Source organism: Cynocephalus volans, chromosome 15 (assembly GCF_027409185.1).
Source record: "Cynocephalus volans isolate mCynVol1 chromosome 15, mCynVol1.pri, whole genome shotgun sequence".
NCBI lineage: Eukaryota > Metazoa > Chordata > Mammalia > Dermoptera > Cynocephalidae > Cynocephalus > Cynocephalus volans.
In genome coordinates, this window is record NC_084474.1 from 40855848 (window position 1) to 40871807 (window position 15960).

Genomic DNA, 15960 nt, shown 5'->3' on the forward strand with positions numbered 1-15960 from the left:
CTCAGTGGGTTGCAAAGCAGAGCCTCATTCAAATGGGCCAGTTGTCACTATCCTCTATAGTGTGTCATCCTTTTGAGGTTGAGACATGAAGTAGGATGGTCTGATGGTGGCACCCCAAGATTGATTGCTCTTCTTCACTGTAGAAGATGCTGTGGAGTCCTGGTAACTAGGACTTACCTTCAGTGGCTTGGGGAGACTAATGGGCAATAATCTTTCTTTTCTGCCATGTCCATGAGCATCAGCAACCATCTCCATCTGGGCCCATCAGCAGGCTCACTACAGAGCTGCTGAGAGTCTCTTGTCTAAACAGAGATCCAGATTTAATATTCTTACCAGTGTTAATGAAGCTCTGAATTCATTTTTTAATCCAAGACTATTGTTCTGAGATTATGTCATTGTGGTGGAGATAGTAAGTATTAGAAGCTCAGAGACGGGCTTGTTCCTGTAAGATGAAGTTGTCAGGATTGGCTTTATGAAGGAGTTAGAGACTGAGATGCACTTAAAAGATAAATAGATCATGCATAAGGAAAGAAAGGAAAAAATATTCTGGTACAGAAATAGAATGCTCAAAGGCACCAAAGCAAAGCTAAACCAGATGTGTCCAGGCAATAAACAGACAATTGTTCCTGGAACAAAGTATTTAGCAAGAGAAGTGGTAAAGAACAGCATAAAAAACTGGTATGGACACATCTGTGAAGAGCCAAAAAGTTTCTGTATCTTCCTATGGGTGTTGAAATTGTCAAAAAAGGTGGTGACATTAAAACAGGATTTTAGGGGAATCTGTTAGTAGGGTCAGAGGCTGAAGTGGTGATGTAGACAAGGAATTCAAATTATTCTGAATTTCAAAATCTGGGGAAATATCTTGAGGTGTATTAGAAGTAAAAAGTGCCTATTTTGAGAAGTTGTTTCTAATTTCTTCCAACAAGATAATTATATCTCATCACACTTTTCCTATAAAGGACATACAGTAAATATTTTAGAATTGTGGACATATAGTCTCTACCACAACTACTCAGCTTGTTGCTATTGCACAAAAGCAATCTTAAACAATATGGCATGGCTGCGTTCCACTAAGCTTTATTTATGGACACTAAAATATGAATTTGTGTCACAAACCATTACTCTTTTTTTGGCATTTCTCAACCATTTAAAATGTAAAATACATTCTTACCTTGTGGGTGGATTGGTCCAAAAGTCAGGGGACAAGCAGGATTTGGCCTGTATGCCAGAGTTTGTAAACACCTGGTTTATAGAACATCACTCAGAACTCGTTCAATCCAACATCATTTTGAAAACGTTGAATTCTTTACTCAAGCCTTCTACTGAACATTTGAAAGGATCTAGATGAAGTGGTAAGTGAAGCGGTGAGAGAAAAAGGGAAAAACTGACTAGCTAATCAGACTAACCATATTAACCAGTGGGGACAGTGGTAAAACCTACATCCCTGTGTGCTCCAATCCAAACAGTCTGACACCTTCGGGGGAAAAAAAAAATCAATCAATAAATACTATTCAAACACATTCTGAACTCAGCCTTTTGATAATTGCAAAGAGAAGGGCAAAAGTGGTAGGACTTTCTTTTATTCAAGTTGTTTATGATATTCTTAGGGAAAGCAATGCAGTGCAGTACTTAAAACGATGGAGTGGGCTGCTCTAGCGTAGCACGTCACACAAGCAAATCACACACATGCACTAGAGTCTGATAAAGGTTAGGCTGAAATTACTGGCAAATACAGAGAGAAGGGATCCCAGTAATGTCCATATGTTATCTATTTTTCAAGTGATATTAGATAGAAAATAAAGGAAAAATGGTATATTATCATGACCCGAAAAGTAAATAGTCTCCTCTTTCATATTATGTAGAATCCCTCTCATTTCTTGAAGGTAATTTTCTTTCACTGGTCATTTCTTATAAAGCAAGTGTTTTAAAAACATTTTTCATTATTTATCTTTAACCTTTTCCCCCAGTTCTGTTTGCTTATTTATATCACATACATATGAAAAAAAATAAACATACACAATATAGTGATTAATTTATACGGAAGTAGAGATGTGAATAATATTGAAATTCAGAAAAGGAAGTTTACATAAATATATACCTCCAAATTCTTGGCACTAGCTATTGCTTTTATCTGCTGCCTCCCTACTTGTAGCTGTCCAGGAAGATTGCTAGGGCATTTGCTACCTATGAGTCCCTTCCGGCTCTGATTGTTCACCCAAAGCAGCATGGTCTGTGGCAGAGACTCCTGTCAACTCTGCCTATAAGTCCTCCAAAAGTTATTTTTTAACACACACAGAAAAAAATAGAGACAAAAAGTGATTATTGCCTTCATTGCTTAGATTCATATAAAAATAAGTTTTAAGCCTAATTCTAAGAATGTCATTTCAGTTGTTCCCCTCAATAAGTAAAAATAGTCAGTCAATTTTTGTTGCAGAATTAAATTTCCTGTCATTTTCTTACAACTATTTATATATAATTAAATATTTTGAAACATGAAAACTTCTTAAAATTTTTAAATAGTATTTAAAATACTAGTAGTATTTAGTTAAAAATGTCTTCAGTATTTGCCTAAACCATAATCATATGTTGAGAAACCCTGTAATGAAAATAACATGACCAATACACACCTACCCACTGGTCTCCTTAATTATTAATTAGGAACTGTTTAGAAGTAGATCCTTTCCTATTTATTTACCTTTTGTAAAGAATATAAAATTAATTTATGAAATCAGAAAATTAGCTGGAAGCAATCGTAGCCCATTTTGTAATGAAAAAAGTAAAACACAGGAGGTTTTTTTAAGTGCCTTTTTCAAGATGTCACGATGAACTAGAACCTTCAGGATTAGACTTCCCCTTTGATAAGTTAGGACATACAGAAAATATCCAGTTCTTAAGAGACACAGAGGAGGGAGAAGGACCCTAATCTGTCACCTGCCCCAAGGGGTATTGTTGCCAATAAACGATCACATATGGTATGCTGCTTTCTCTTCATTACAAAATATTTACCCTGCAAATCAATATTCAGCCGATTTGTAACCAAATGCATTATAAATTTCTTCACTATTACAACCACAAATAGCTATATGAAAACTTCTACAAACCAATTACCATGAATAAAAATAAGTAAATATAGTAAGTGTAAATCAGAATTAGACTAACGCTTTTATCATTTTAGTTTAACTTTTAAATGCTACATTCCCATTCCAAAGCTCTGTCATTTTATTTAGCCTCTCCATTAATCCAGCCAAAGTTTGAAATAGTCTAGTTAGGTCTTAATATACTGTGTGTAGCATTTTACTGGTGCTAAATTATGCATTTTCATCCAAACAAGTATAATAATTCTGTCATATTCATGTAAAAGCAATTTTTGAATAACAGCAAATTGTTATATTAAAATAAATATTTCATATTTTTTCTCATAGGCTTGAATCCAAGGAGCCTTTCCTGTCTGTTGGGTGAGTATATGTCAAAATATTTTGGATGTTAATTCCTTAGTTCAAATGAACAACGTCTCTTGAGATGGTATTTACAGTCACAGAATCCTATATTCAAAATCATAACATATCGTTACATGTAACACTGCAATTTATGTTTTAAAAAGACAACTAAAATGCTCTCTAGGCTGTTCTGTGAGCTCAAAAATTCAGTTAATTAAGATATATGGAATCCTGTATCTTCTATAAAAACTAAACAAGGTAAACAGTGATTATCCATATTCTCATCGTGTAAAGATATGCTTAGATTCGTTTTAAAAATTCCTCTGAGCCACAGCTTCACCATTCCTAGTCTGTTTACCCATTTTTGTACTCTATTTCTTTTCAATCTACTCTGTGCAGTGTTTCTTCCCCTTCCTTCTCTAAATGTCTTCAGAATCTGGATCTATACTTTTTCCTTTGCTCTCATTTCACTTTTATTTCTCCAATTCACTCACACTGACTGCTTCTCTGAACACAAAGCTGAAGAGCCCTCAGGCAGACTGAGTTAGAACTAATCTTTGCCTCCTCTGATAGGTACCTTTCTGAGTCACAGTACTTGTCCTAATAATACTGATGATGATGATGATAATAATAATAATAATAATAGTAATAATATTGTTCACAAGAATACACACATACTATTTTCAGGCATTTAGAACTAATTAATAATCAATAATGTTTTTATCTGATCTATAGATAATCTTTTAACCAATATATTAAAATGTCTTATGAAGGGACTTTTGCATGCTCAGCATTATGGTTGAGGTTATAAAGTATCAAAAAGTACTGGAAGATTTCATTTCAAACAAAGGAAATCATGCTATATTTCATGAGAAAAAAAATCACACATTGGCAGCTACGATATTCATGTTTAATGACCAGAAACAAAGGATGGGGTTAAATTTTTAAATGATCAGATCAATTTTGTTATATTACTTTGTTCATGGCCCTTGAATATGTCTTTCACTTACTGAGCAACACAGTTCTCAATTCCCTTCTACTACTTATAAAAGCATTTTAGAAGGCCATTTAATTAATGGAAATCAAAATAATTGCTAGGGGAGATGGAAGAGAAAAATGGAGTGTATTCATTCATGTATTGGAGGACTTCATGAAAAATAAAAGGTCAAGTTGGTCTAGTCCAAAAAAATCGTTAGTGCATGCTTCTTGCCTACATCGATCATCAGCTCCTATTGTTAAAATCTCTAAAACCGAAGAAATCTTTTATTTTGAATGCATATGTGTCTGCCCTCAAGTCAAGAGGGCTGAAATAGCTTCTCTTCATGCCTCACTTAATGCAGTTTCTCTGCAGCCTTTCCTGTTCTCCCAGCTAGTTTGAGATGGAATCCATTTTTTATTTCATACCTCTGTTTTACAAGGGCAGACCCTAAGTAATCTTTGTTTTAAACTTATCAGGAGTTTAGTACTCAGTATTAGAGCCCTGAGAAAAATTTTCCAAATGCCAAAGTGGGAAGACTGGTATGGCATGAATAAGATACTGGCGTTCCTTAGGTATGTCTTAAAAGCAAAGTGGTAGGAAACATGCAATCCAAGTGGCTCTGCTTATTGCGTATTTTAACTTATAGTCAAATTTCTCCATTCCTCTCCAAGAAAATTATTTTAAATAAAATTGTCCAAAAGCATGTCTGAATCTCTCTCTTGCCCCTGTCTTGTAAGAGGATGAGGTGAAAGTGAATGTAACAGACATGTAAGCCCACCAGGCACTAGGCAGTCTACTATAAGAACCATTATCCAAATTTATGACTTTTAATTCATAGCCACATGCCAAAGGGAATAAGTACATGGTCTATGGTCTATAGTATCAATTGACACATGAATATGTAGCATTGAGTTTGTCTCCTCCTACACACCTCACTTACATTAATTTTAATTCTATGTTCAATTTTTAAAAAGTGTGAATATTACGTACGTCAGTCTCTTGCCCGTCAATGTTTTATTGTTAATATGTAATTTTAAAATTTTTTGATATTTGTACATGTTTCTGTGATACAGTGTGTTGTTTCAATACATGCATATACCGTACATTGATTCACTTAGGGTACACACCATAGCTTTGCACCCATTAATCCACCACTTCCACTCCCCCTTCCCAGCCCCTTCTCTCTTCACAGCCTCTGGTCATGATTATTCTACTCCCTACTTCTATGGGAATTTTTTTTTTTTTAATTTAGATTCCACTCTGAGTAAGATCATGCAGTATTTGTCTTTCTGTGCCTGGCTTACTTCACTTAATATCATGCTCTCCAGTTCCATCCATGTTGCTGCAAATGACAGTATTTCATTATTTTTCATGGATGAATAGTATTCCATTCCGTTATGTATACGTATCACAGTTTTATTATCCACTAATCCACCGATGGACATTTAGGTTGATTCCATCTCTTGGTTCTTGTGAATAGCATTGCAATGAGCATGGGAGTACAAGTGTCTCTTTGATATGCTGATTTCATTTCCTTTGGGTATGTACCCAGTAGTGGGAATGCTGAGTCATAAGATAGTTCTATTTTTAGTTCTCTGAGGAGCCTTCATGCTGTTTTCTACAATGGCTGTAACAATTTACATTCCCACCAACAATGTAGGAAGGTTCCCTTTTCTCCACATCCTTGGTAGCATTTGCTGTTTTGTCTTTTTGATAATAACCCTTCTAACTGGGGTGAGAAAATATCTCACTGTGGTTTTAATTTGTGTTTCCCTGATGGTTAGTGATATTAAGCATTTTTTCATGTGCCTGTTGGCCATTTGTATGTCTTCTTTTGAGAAATATCTGTTTGGGTTCTTTGCCATTTTTCAATTAGGTTATTTATTTGCTTTTTTACCTGTTGAGTTGTTTGAGTTTCTTATTTATTCTGGATATTAGCCCCTTGTCTGATGTGTAGTTCGCAAATACTCTCCCCCATCCTGTAGGCTGTCTCTTCACTTTATTAATTGTGTCCCTTGCTGTGCAGAAACAGTCTAGTTTGATGTAGTCCCATTTGCCCATTTTTGCTTTAGTTGCCTTTGACTTTTTTTAATCCAAAAAAGTGCTGCCCACTCTCATCATGTGTAGCATTTTGCCTATGTTTTCTTCTAGCTGTTTCATAGTTTCAGGTCTTAAATTTAGTTGTTTAATCTATTTTGAGTTCATTTTTCTGTATATGGGGAAAGATCAGAGTCTAGTTTCAATCTTTGGTATGGGAAATCTCAGTTTTCCCAGCACCATTTATTGAAGAGGCTGTGCTTTACCCATTGTATATTTTTGGCACCTTTGTTGAAAATAAGTTGGCTATAAATATGTGGGTTTTATTTCTTGGCTCTTTATTCTGTTTCATTGATCAATTTGTCTCTTTATGCCAGTACCGTACTATTTTGGTTACTATAGCTTTGTAGTGTATTTTGAGGTCAGGTTATATGATACCTCCAACTTTGTTCTTTTTGTTTAAAATTACTTTCACGATACGGGGTCTTTTGTGGTTCCACACACATTTTAACATGTACTTCTAAAAGTTGTTTTTACCTGCACAGGCTGATACTTACAAGCTAGCTGTATCAGTTTAGGCAGTTACTTAAACCCCCAAGCTTCAGGTGTTTATTTGTGAAATTGAGATTAAGCGAGATAATTTAGGTCAAGCATTTAGTGCTATTCTTGGTACATAGGAATTGCTCATAAATGTCCTGGAAGGTATACTCATGTATAAATGCCCTAAAAAGTCAGAGAGCTCTGAAATAGTTCAAAGAATAAAGGTCCATTCTTCAGGCAGTGCTTTGAGTTACATGTGGAAGCCAAAAGAAGTTTTATAATGAAGAGAAAAAAATAAAAATTGTGATGGAATGAACTATCAAGCAAGTTGAGTATAGACATTGTTTCAGATTTTAATGATGAACATTAATAATTGTCATCTAAATTTTTTAAATAGAAGGATTGATACATTTTTAATGTGTATCTCTTCTTAAATTAGGGTGCCAAATTCTTCTCTGGATAAATGTGCTACATTAATTCTGAAATAAAAAATTTTAAATGTCACAACATAATCTCAATCTGAATGGAAAAAAGCTGTCAAAGAAAGTTATAACAAGAAAATATTTGCTTGCTGAGCAGAGAATTGTGAAAAAATGTTGAGTGAAATTTCGGATCTCTTACCTTCAACTACATCTTGACATAAGAATTTTCCTTCATATGCACCACAAAATGATTAATAAAATGTCATAAAGAAAAATTAAACATTACCTGTAATCTCTTTTAATGTAGTTTCCCTCTAATGTACTTAGACTATGTTAGAAGGCTCACCCTGGAGTCCAATTCTGTTCACCTAGGGTAGGTCCATCGATGCAGTGTTTTTCAAAGCTACCAAGGCAATTCTGATACCAACTAGACTTGGGGACCACTGTCCACATTGTGCTTCCATCCTCCTCTGTCCTTCCCATACACATACACACACAAGTTGCTCATATAGACACTTATGGTCTTTGGAAGCCTTCAGAAAATCTTTGAAATATAACTTACCACAGTCTCTCCTTGTTTTGGATGCATATGGTGGAGGCAGCCACCTTGATCTAGAACTGTCTTGGAGTTCACCCATCAGAGACTGGGATAGATGCAAGGAGCCCAGAAGATGTGCCATGGACATTTCCACACTACCTGTGCTAACGTGCATAGAGACTCATTCTGATGTTGACCCAAGACTGGTATTATATGACATCTTAAAATTTTAAATATTAATTAATATAATTTAAATATTAAGTATTTAATAAATATCTGTTTATTAAAATTGATAAAATATTTTCTATTTTAAGTTATTAAAAATAATTTTATATAGATTTATTTATATATTTATTAAATTTATTGAGTTTATTACACATATATTAAATATGTTCATATTACTATAAAATAAATTTTTTAATAAATTTAAATGTTAAAATTACAAATGAGACAATACTAAAAAAAAATTAAAATTCTTGCCCACTCACTCACTTAACATTAAAAAAATAAGTTGAACAGTGTGGTTTTTTAGTGTGAAGTTTAAGCTTGGAGCTAAATAAATACAAGATGGCTGGTGTTCTTATCATTCTCAAAACATTAAATTTTAGAGCAATTAAAAAAACTGTACTGGCAAATGTAGCATCAGATGGATTCCTTTAGGGTAGCATCAGATAGATTCTGATTTTGGAATTATGCTGGGAGAAAACAGGCATCAAGTTTGCATTCAGAAAAGTGAATAAGAACAGAGTGATTGTCTCAATTAAGATTCTAAGATATAAATCTTAGTTTAAAACTAGTCTTGCCTTGGAAAAACTTTTTACTGCTTTTTAATGAAAAGTACAGATAAGGGGGAAATGAAGATCCTATTCATTTGAAGTTTGAGATTCCCATTGCAAAAGTGCATGACAAGATAAAGCATGAGCTCTCTTTAAGTACAAGCACTGTTACTGTTGACACTTTGCAGACACTGAGCCACTTAAATACACTCAAGGCACCAGATGAAAATGTTCATGTGAATTATTTCTCTTACCTCTTCAGCATGAAGTTGACCTTTTTAAAAGAAGCCCTTAATATGAATCAGTTGTATTTTGGAATTGAAACTTTGATTTATACCATTTTTCAGTTGATGAGTTTTTTCATGAGTTCCGTCATTATGAGGATGATTATTACACGGGTGAACTATTTTTTCAGACTTTTTTCACTGGGTCGGAATAATTTAAATAACTCAGGACAATTTAAAAGCAATATAGATTTATCTCAGAATGTATGATTTCCTAGGTTTGGTTGCGAGATCTTCAAGAATGCATCAAGAATAAGAAATACTGGAAGTATTATATTTATTTCTATCGAGGCACTGTCTCTATGGGTGAGTTGATCATGGCCCAGCCAAACCTAGATGTCCTAAGTCCCCCAAGATGTAGGGGACTCCCCCAGAGGGAGCAAACACTGTCAGGAGAGCAAAGCTCATCCTGCACCCAAAACTGACCCTCATAATCACTATCTGTATTTTGTTAAATCATTTTCCTTGAGGGATATCTTTCCTCTTTTCTTTCCAGTCTTGAAACTGAATTTGGGTCTTCAATATACTTCTGCTCTTATGAAAACTTTGTTAAAACTTGACATTCTTATTAGGTTAAAGATTCAAATTATTTTACTCTTATCCAGTTTGTGTCAGAGATGCTATACATTATTATAGTATTAACCACCTGCTTTAAGAGCCTAAGTTCTATAATTTTATTTCCTTTGTTTGAATCCCATTCTGTCACTTCCTAGCTAGGTGACTTGGGCAGTTCGTTTAACTCCTCTCAGCCTCTGCTTTCTCACCTAAGGTAGTAACTAACTCTTAGGGCTGTTATGAATGAGATAATATTTAAAGTGCTTAGAATAGTGTTTGACACATAGTAAACAGGAAATAATTATCAATTATTATTAATATTCTGTGCAATGATTAAGTTATGTCACAAATCTCACCTAAAGAGGTAAGTTCCACTGAATCACAGAAATCTAAAGGCCTAAATATTCTGGAAGGTTGGTAATGGAATTGAATTCTGGGAGTAGAAGTTCAGAAGAAAATCAGATCAGCACAGGAGTGAAGAACTGCCTTACTAGGGTAGATCTTTGAGAAAGAAATGCAAGAAAAAAATTAAACAGCAGCATGAAACAGAAAGACAATTCCCAAATATACTTAGGTTTATATAAAATATGAAGCACAATACTAAAAAAAAGTTAATAATAGGAGCATGAAAAAGGGAAAGCAATACTAATTTAGGGATGGTTGATAGTTGAGTATTAAAAGGTAAAAGAATTATATGAATGCTGTCAAATGATGGGTGTCTAGCAATCATTTAGGAATTAAGAGGTTGCCTTAATGCCAGAATTGAGACGTTAAAGAAATTGGCCAGATTGTCAGGAAAATTAACACGAAAGCAGGACCTGAGTTTATCCTCAAGGGGAGGTAAGAATTCAATAGCAAGGTATTAAGAATGGAATTCCTGGAAGAAAGAATTGAGTGAGTGGCCACAGAGAGAAGGCACTGGGCCAAGCACATCAGATATCCCAGTCTAGGAAGCTTGAAAGGCTCATGAAAGGACAGGAGAGAGATAAGAATGGCAAGTTAAAGTAGAGTATGAATTAGGAAGTTAGACTAATGGAAGGAGCTTACTGTTCATTCTATGAATGAAGCGGAGTCATTGGACAATGAACATCTGCTTGTCTGTTTTGTTTTTAATTTACGAGTGTTGTTATCCAAAGTGAGGTCATAGCAGAGCCGCTTAGAAAGCCATTGTAATAGTTCAGGCATGATTTGAAAAGATGCAGGGCTTGAAGAGCATAAAATAAGAATGGAAAGAAAATGCCTGATGAAATAACATTTTCTTTAAGAATATCCAGATTAGTGAATGAGTGATGTCTTAGAGGTTTCTCAAATAGACTTTGGTAGAATCATGGTGATAGTATGACAAGCTGAAATTCAGGTGCAGTGTTGACACTAAGGGACGGTTAACTAGAAACTGTCCCTAAGCTGTAAATATGCCCATCTGACACAGTAGAGTCACTAATGGCCAATTCAATGCTTGTCTTCTAGTGGTGTGGTTTCAATTTTCTCTGCGTCTTCAGGGAAAAAGGAATAAGGGGATGAAGTCAATTTTCCTCTTCTAAAAATCTATTTTTTTGCACATGTTTCTTACACTCAGACAGTGCTACCACAAAATTAACGATTACTTTAGCAACTGCACTTGCTTCAATTTTTTTCCAAGGTCTCCAGGCTACTTCTCTGGAGAGTACACAAAGTTTCCACAGCGCTATTTTTGTAATCTAAAACAGTTGTGCTTTCAGGCCTAATGCTACCACTGTAATTCTAATTTATCAACCTGCCACTCAGTGAAATGCTGTAAAAACATTTGAAAGCTTAAGCCCATCATTTATTTCTGCACCTGTCAATGACACTCTTATGTACTTGTCAAAATCATTTAAACTGCACTGTGATAGCACATACAATATCACCAGTAAATTGGGTAATCAATCATGTATGTGCATGTTTTGACAGTGGTGTCTTGAACACATGGGCTCCTGTATGCATTTTTAAGAAACAAGAACTCATTACTCTTCAATAATAAAATACAGTAAAGTCATCAAAAAGAGTCTTCTTCAGTCTTTACAATTAAAAAATGTCTTAGGAAGCACAGGGGCTGGTTGTGACTGAAATGGCTTTTATTTCTTCAGTGAAATGTTCTCCGGGAAAAAGAAGTAATTGCAAATTATAGCAGACAGGAATATAGTGTTACATGGAGGGAAGAAAATGTATAGGATCATTAAATAGATTTATTTAAGTTCTGCTTATAAAGAAAGCAGTGGTGCAGTACTTTATAGCTGATGATATTTTAAAAGAATGTTATCAGCCCTTCCACTACTATCTAATTTGTTCATATAACAAAGTGTCACATTAAGCCAAATGTCACAATTCATATCAGTTTTACTTTGAGAATTGGTACAATTATACATCATAGGCAACTTCCCCCCTAAAAACTTGGATGAGATCTTTGATCATAATAAATTAAGACACTTAAAAATCGATCTATTAGGATAGCTAGATAGAGAGAACATACTTAATCATTAAGACAATTCAACTCAATAACAAATCTGGTTTCATACAGTTATGTGTATATTTAAGATAAAATGTTGTTAAAATTGTAACTTAATTAATATTAGCTAAATAGCCTAACTGTACCCTCTAAACTCTCTGTTGTAGCAATCCTCACCACTTAATTATTTTTTAAAAAGCTGGTCTTATGAGAAGTCCTTTAAAATCTATGGAGAATCTATGACCACTTCATATTACACAATTCTGAAGTAGCCTAATTTAGCTAATTCAGAATTAGCCAAACTAGTTTAACAGACATCAAACACCCATACATGAGAAAGTAAATAAGTAAACATGACATGTAGAAGGCCTCACTCATGAGAAGAACTATTAAGTGATGTTATGGTATCAAGTTTAAAACAACCAAAGCTTTGAGAGGTGTATTTATTTACACAACTACCACTGTTTCCTTACTGCTCCAGCACTGTTTTCAAGGAACATGAGTTTTTTAAAGTGTCAAACCACATTGGAAAGAGTAATCATATTGTCTGACTGATGAAAAATACACTTATTGAATGTATATATGAATAAAACAGAAATGGTGGCTAAGATTATTTAGATGTCAAATGTAGAAATACTACATGAGGAGAGTGCTGTTGGTTCAATTTAAAACAAGGTCTTAGTCTCGTATACTTTTAAAATCAGCCTGGAAATCAATCACTCACTAGAAATTAGAATGCAAACCAAATAAAGTACTTTGATTTCAGTCATTTGACTACCTTCACCCCACCTCAAAGGAAAGAAAATGAATTAAGCATACTTGAAAAGAATAAATTCTTTCTCCTTTTTTTTTAACTCTATAAAATGTAATTGAAGTTGAATTTCCAATTGAATCATACTTGATTATCTAAATAATTTCCTGGCAATATAAACAGCACTTATCTTAAAGGGTTCAAAATACTGATTATCTTTTATTTTGTGTTGTTCAATGAATCTTTACTGATTCTCATATAGACAAAATAGATGTCATTCTTTTAATGTTGGAAGACTGAGATATCTTCATAGAGACACACGGAATATTGATAGCCATTTCAGAATGAAGCTCAGTCTGGGGCTTTTGCTTAAAGAGCTGGCAATTTGATTCATTCTATCATGACATGCTCTCTTCTGAGTTTCATATTCATTTGAATCATCACAAATGTCTAAATAATAGCTTTAATTATTCAGGAAAATAGTCATGTACATAAAAAGCTATTTATTGCTTTTAGAGGCACTGTGAATTCCAGATTTGCATTATAAAAGTGCTAGCAAAAGTTTTAAAGCCTCACTTCCTGATTACATTCTGTTCATCCAGCCAAGAATGACTGATCTTTATTTCATCAATCTCAAAAGGTGACCTTTTCAATACTTTTAATGACATTTTCAAAGAACAGAAATACTTTTTGATTCAAAAGGATTTTCTACTCAACTCTGCAGAACAAATCAATTATCACAGCATAATCAATAGCTGCCAAATATTAGCAAAAGCCAGACATCACTTATGCTTCAAGAGCTTATCAGGAAAAAGAAAATGCATTGAGTGGCTAGATTTTTGTATGCCAACTAAGATAGATACTAAAATGAAAAGTCAGCCCCAAATGTTTCATGTTTTTAGAGACCTGATTATTTCCTTGGTGAAATTTTACTAGAGCACATTTGGAATGTACCATTGGAAGCTACAGACCACATTCAACTTCAAAATAAAATAACTTGCCTGTGGTTTGATACAACAGCAGGCAGCCTTTGACTACAGTTTTCCCTTAGCTTCAATGAAAAGCATATAAAAATTGAAACACCTGATGAGACATTTCCTCCAGATATTGGCTAGATTATCATATCATGCAGGCAGTATTTAAATAAAGTGTATGTTACAGCGCAATTAGATACTAAAAATTTTGAAAGCCTTTTAAAAAGTGAGGTTCCTCTAGAGAAGTTATTTTAAAGATGTGTTCTGTAAATCGTGGGCCTTTGATCATACACATTAATCTCCATAGCCCTGTGGCAGGCTGAGTACTCCCAATTCATGTATAGGGCGACCAAGTCACACATTAGTGGGCTGCCCAATAAATCAAAGCATTCATTCCTAATTTTCTTAAGTTTCTAGGTTTTGGTTTGAAGCTCATGAGAAAGGATTTGATAGCATTGCTGCCTTTTTTTGCAATGAACAGCTGCCAATTTTATTAAGTGCATCACTTCATTATTTGAAGGGCAGTGTGTGTGTGCTAAGTGTTAAGTGATAACAATGTCAGCTGCTGCTCTAAACTAGTCCACTGGACAGGCATATCTTCCTCTTTGTGTGATTAAATATTGAACTTTCCTTACATGTTACGAAGATCACAACATCAAACCATCCTTGCTGAAAAATTTAGTAAAGTATTTAGACATTTATTTTTGACAATGTCAGATGAAGGGTGGTGCCAAAATTATTTTGACTTAATATCTAATATGTTGATAAAATTCTACAATTCACATTTTTTTAGAGTACTATTAATTGCTCAACATTTAAACCTCCAATGTATAAACTAGGGGTTGAAAGCAAGAAGTGGATGTCAGGATGCCATTTTATTCTAGTCCAGACTTCATTTCCAAGATCTTTATTTTTACTTTTGAATATCAATTGAGTTATATTTAGATAAGATTTATTCAGTGCAAAATTCTATTCAAGTCATATTGATAGTTTCAATGAAGATACAACAGTGGACAAGATTGGTGTTTCTCTAAAACAGTGCCAATCTGTGAGCTGTTTTTACCATTTCATCACTACATAAGTACAGAAAGTAATAATAAGCATTTAAAAAGTTTTACAGCCTTTTGATACTGCTTTGACATCTAAGTGTAGGATTCTGCACAAAAGTATCAGGCTGCAATGGACTGGAAAGTTTTTATATAAAAACCTGGTCCTTCACTACAATAAGTTGGAGACCATGAACAAGATCAAGTCTTTGCCTTCGAAAAGGTTAGAATCTAATGAAAAGGATAAAACCAATAAGCTGTTATCTGTAATACAAGGCACTGATTGCCTGAGGACTCTAATCTGCTCAAGAAGATAAAATAAAAGCAAACAGATAGCTGCCACATAAGGCATTACCTGATACCTCTTGAAAGAGGGGTGATGAAAAGTTGTGGGACTCAGTACAGAACGGTGCACAAAGTCAGGCTGGTTTCATTTCTGTTCTGGGGACAGCTAGTAGCACCATTCGGCTGGACCAAAGTGTGTCTTAGAAGAGATGCTGGATAACATAAATGAAAAGTTAAGCAATGACTACATCAAGAGAGATTGGAAAGTCCTGACTACATTTCAACTTTTCTTCGACTCTTCTCTCCCTTTTTCCCCTTCTTGCCTCCTCCCACTTCCTTTTATCTCCCTCTCTCCTCCTCCCACTCCCTGACTCCTCTTTCTTTCCTTCTCATTCTCCTTTTTCCTCCCCTCCTTTCTCTCCTGCTCTTCCTTTCCCTTTCTCTTCCTCTCTCCTCCATTCTCCCTCTCTCCTACTTCTTCCCCCACCCTTCCTTCCCACTTTCCTCCTCCTCCCTTCTGCTTCTTCTCTTTATTTTGTCTTCATTTTTAAAAATGCATGCCTTCAACAAGGAGTTCCCTTTGCTTTGCAATAGATCTCACCATTAGAAGGAAAATTAAAATATGTGAAATATTTGTTGGACACCAGAAATCACATTAATTCCTAGCAGTCTAACCTGTCCTTCTGCTCACAGAGGAGAAAAAAAAAAAAATTACCACTATCTTAATGGCTATGGAAAAATTAGGGTAACCCAAAAATGACATTATTTTTCAGTATTAGACCAAGATGAGACTTCTCTTTATTTTGAAATTAGCAGTTTATCGTCTCTAAGCAAATTGACAATTCCGAGAGACCTTCAGATATTGACCTTTG

General features: G+C 34.5%; 1 protein-coding gene across 9 annotated transcripts in view; it reads left to right on the top strand.

The window, feature by feature from the left end:
* Nucleotides 1-15960, top strand: part of RALYL (RALY RNA binding protein like) — a 711785-nt gene that overhangs the window by 589841 nt on the left and 105984 nt on the right. For all 9 annotated transcript variants that reach the window (XM_063079136.1, XM_063079135.1, XM_063079134.1 and 6 more), the window contains one exon: nucleotides 3423-3455. In XM_063079136.1, the coding sequence (XP_062935206.1) occupies nucleotides 3423-3455 (33 nt within the window). The remainder of the gene's footprint in view (nucleotides 1-3422; nucleotides 3456-15960) is intronic.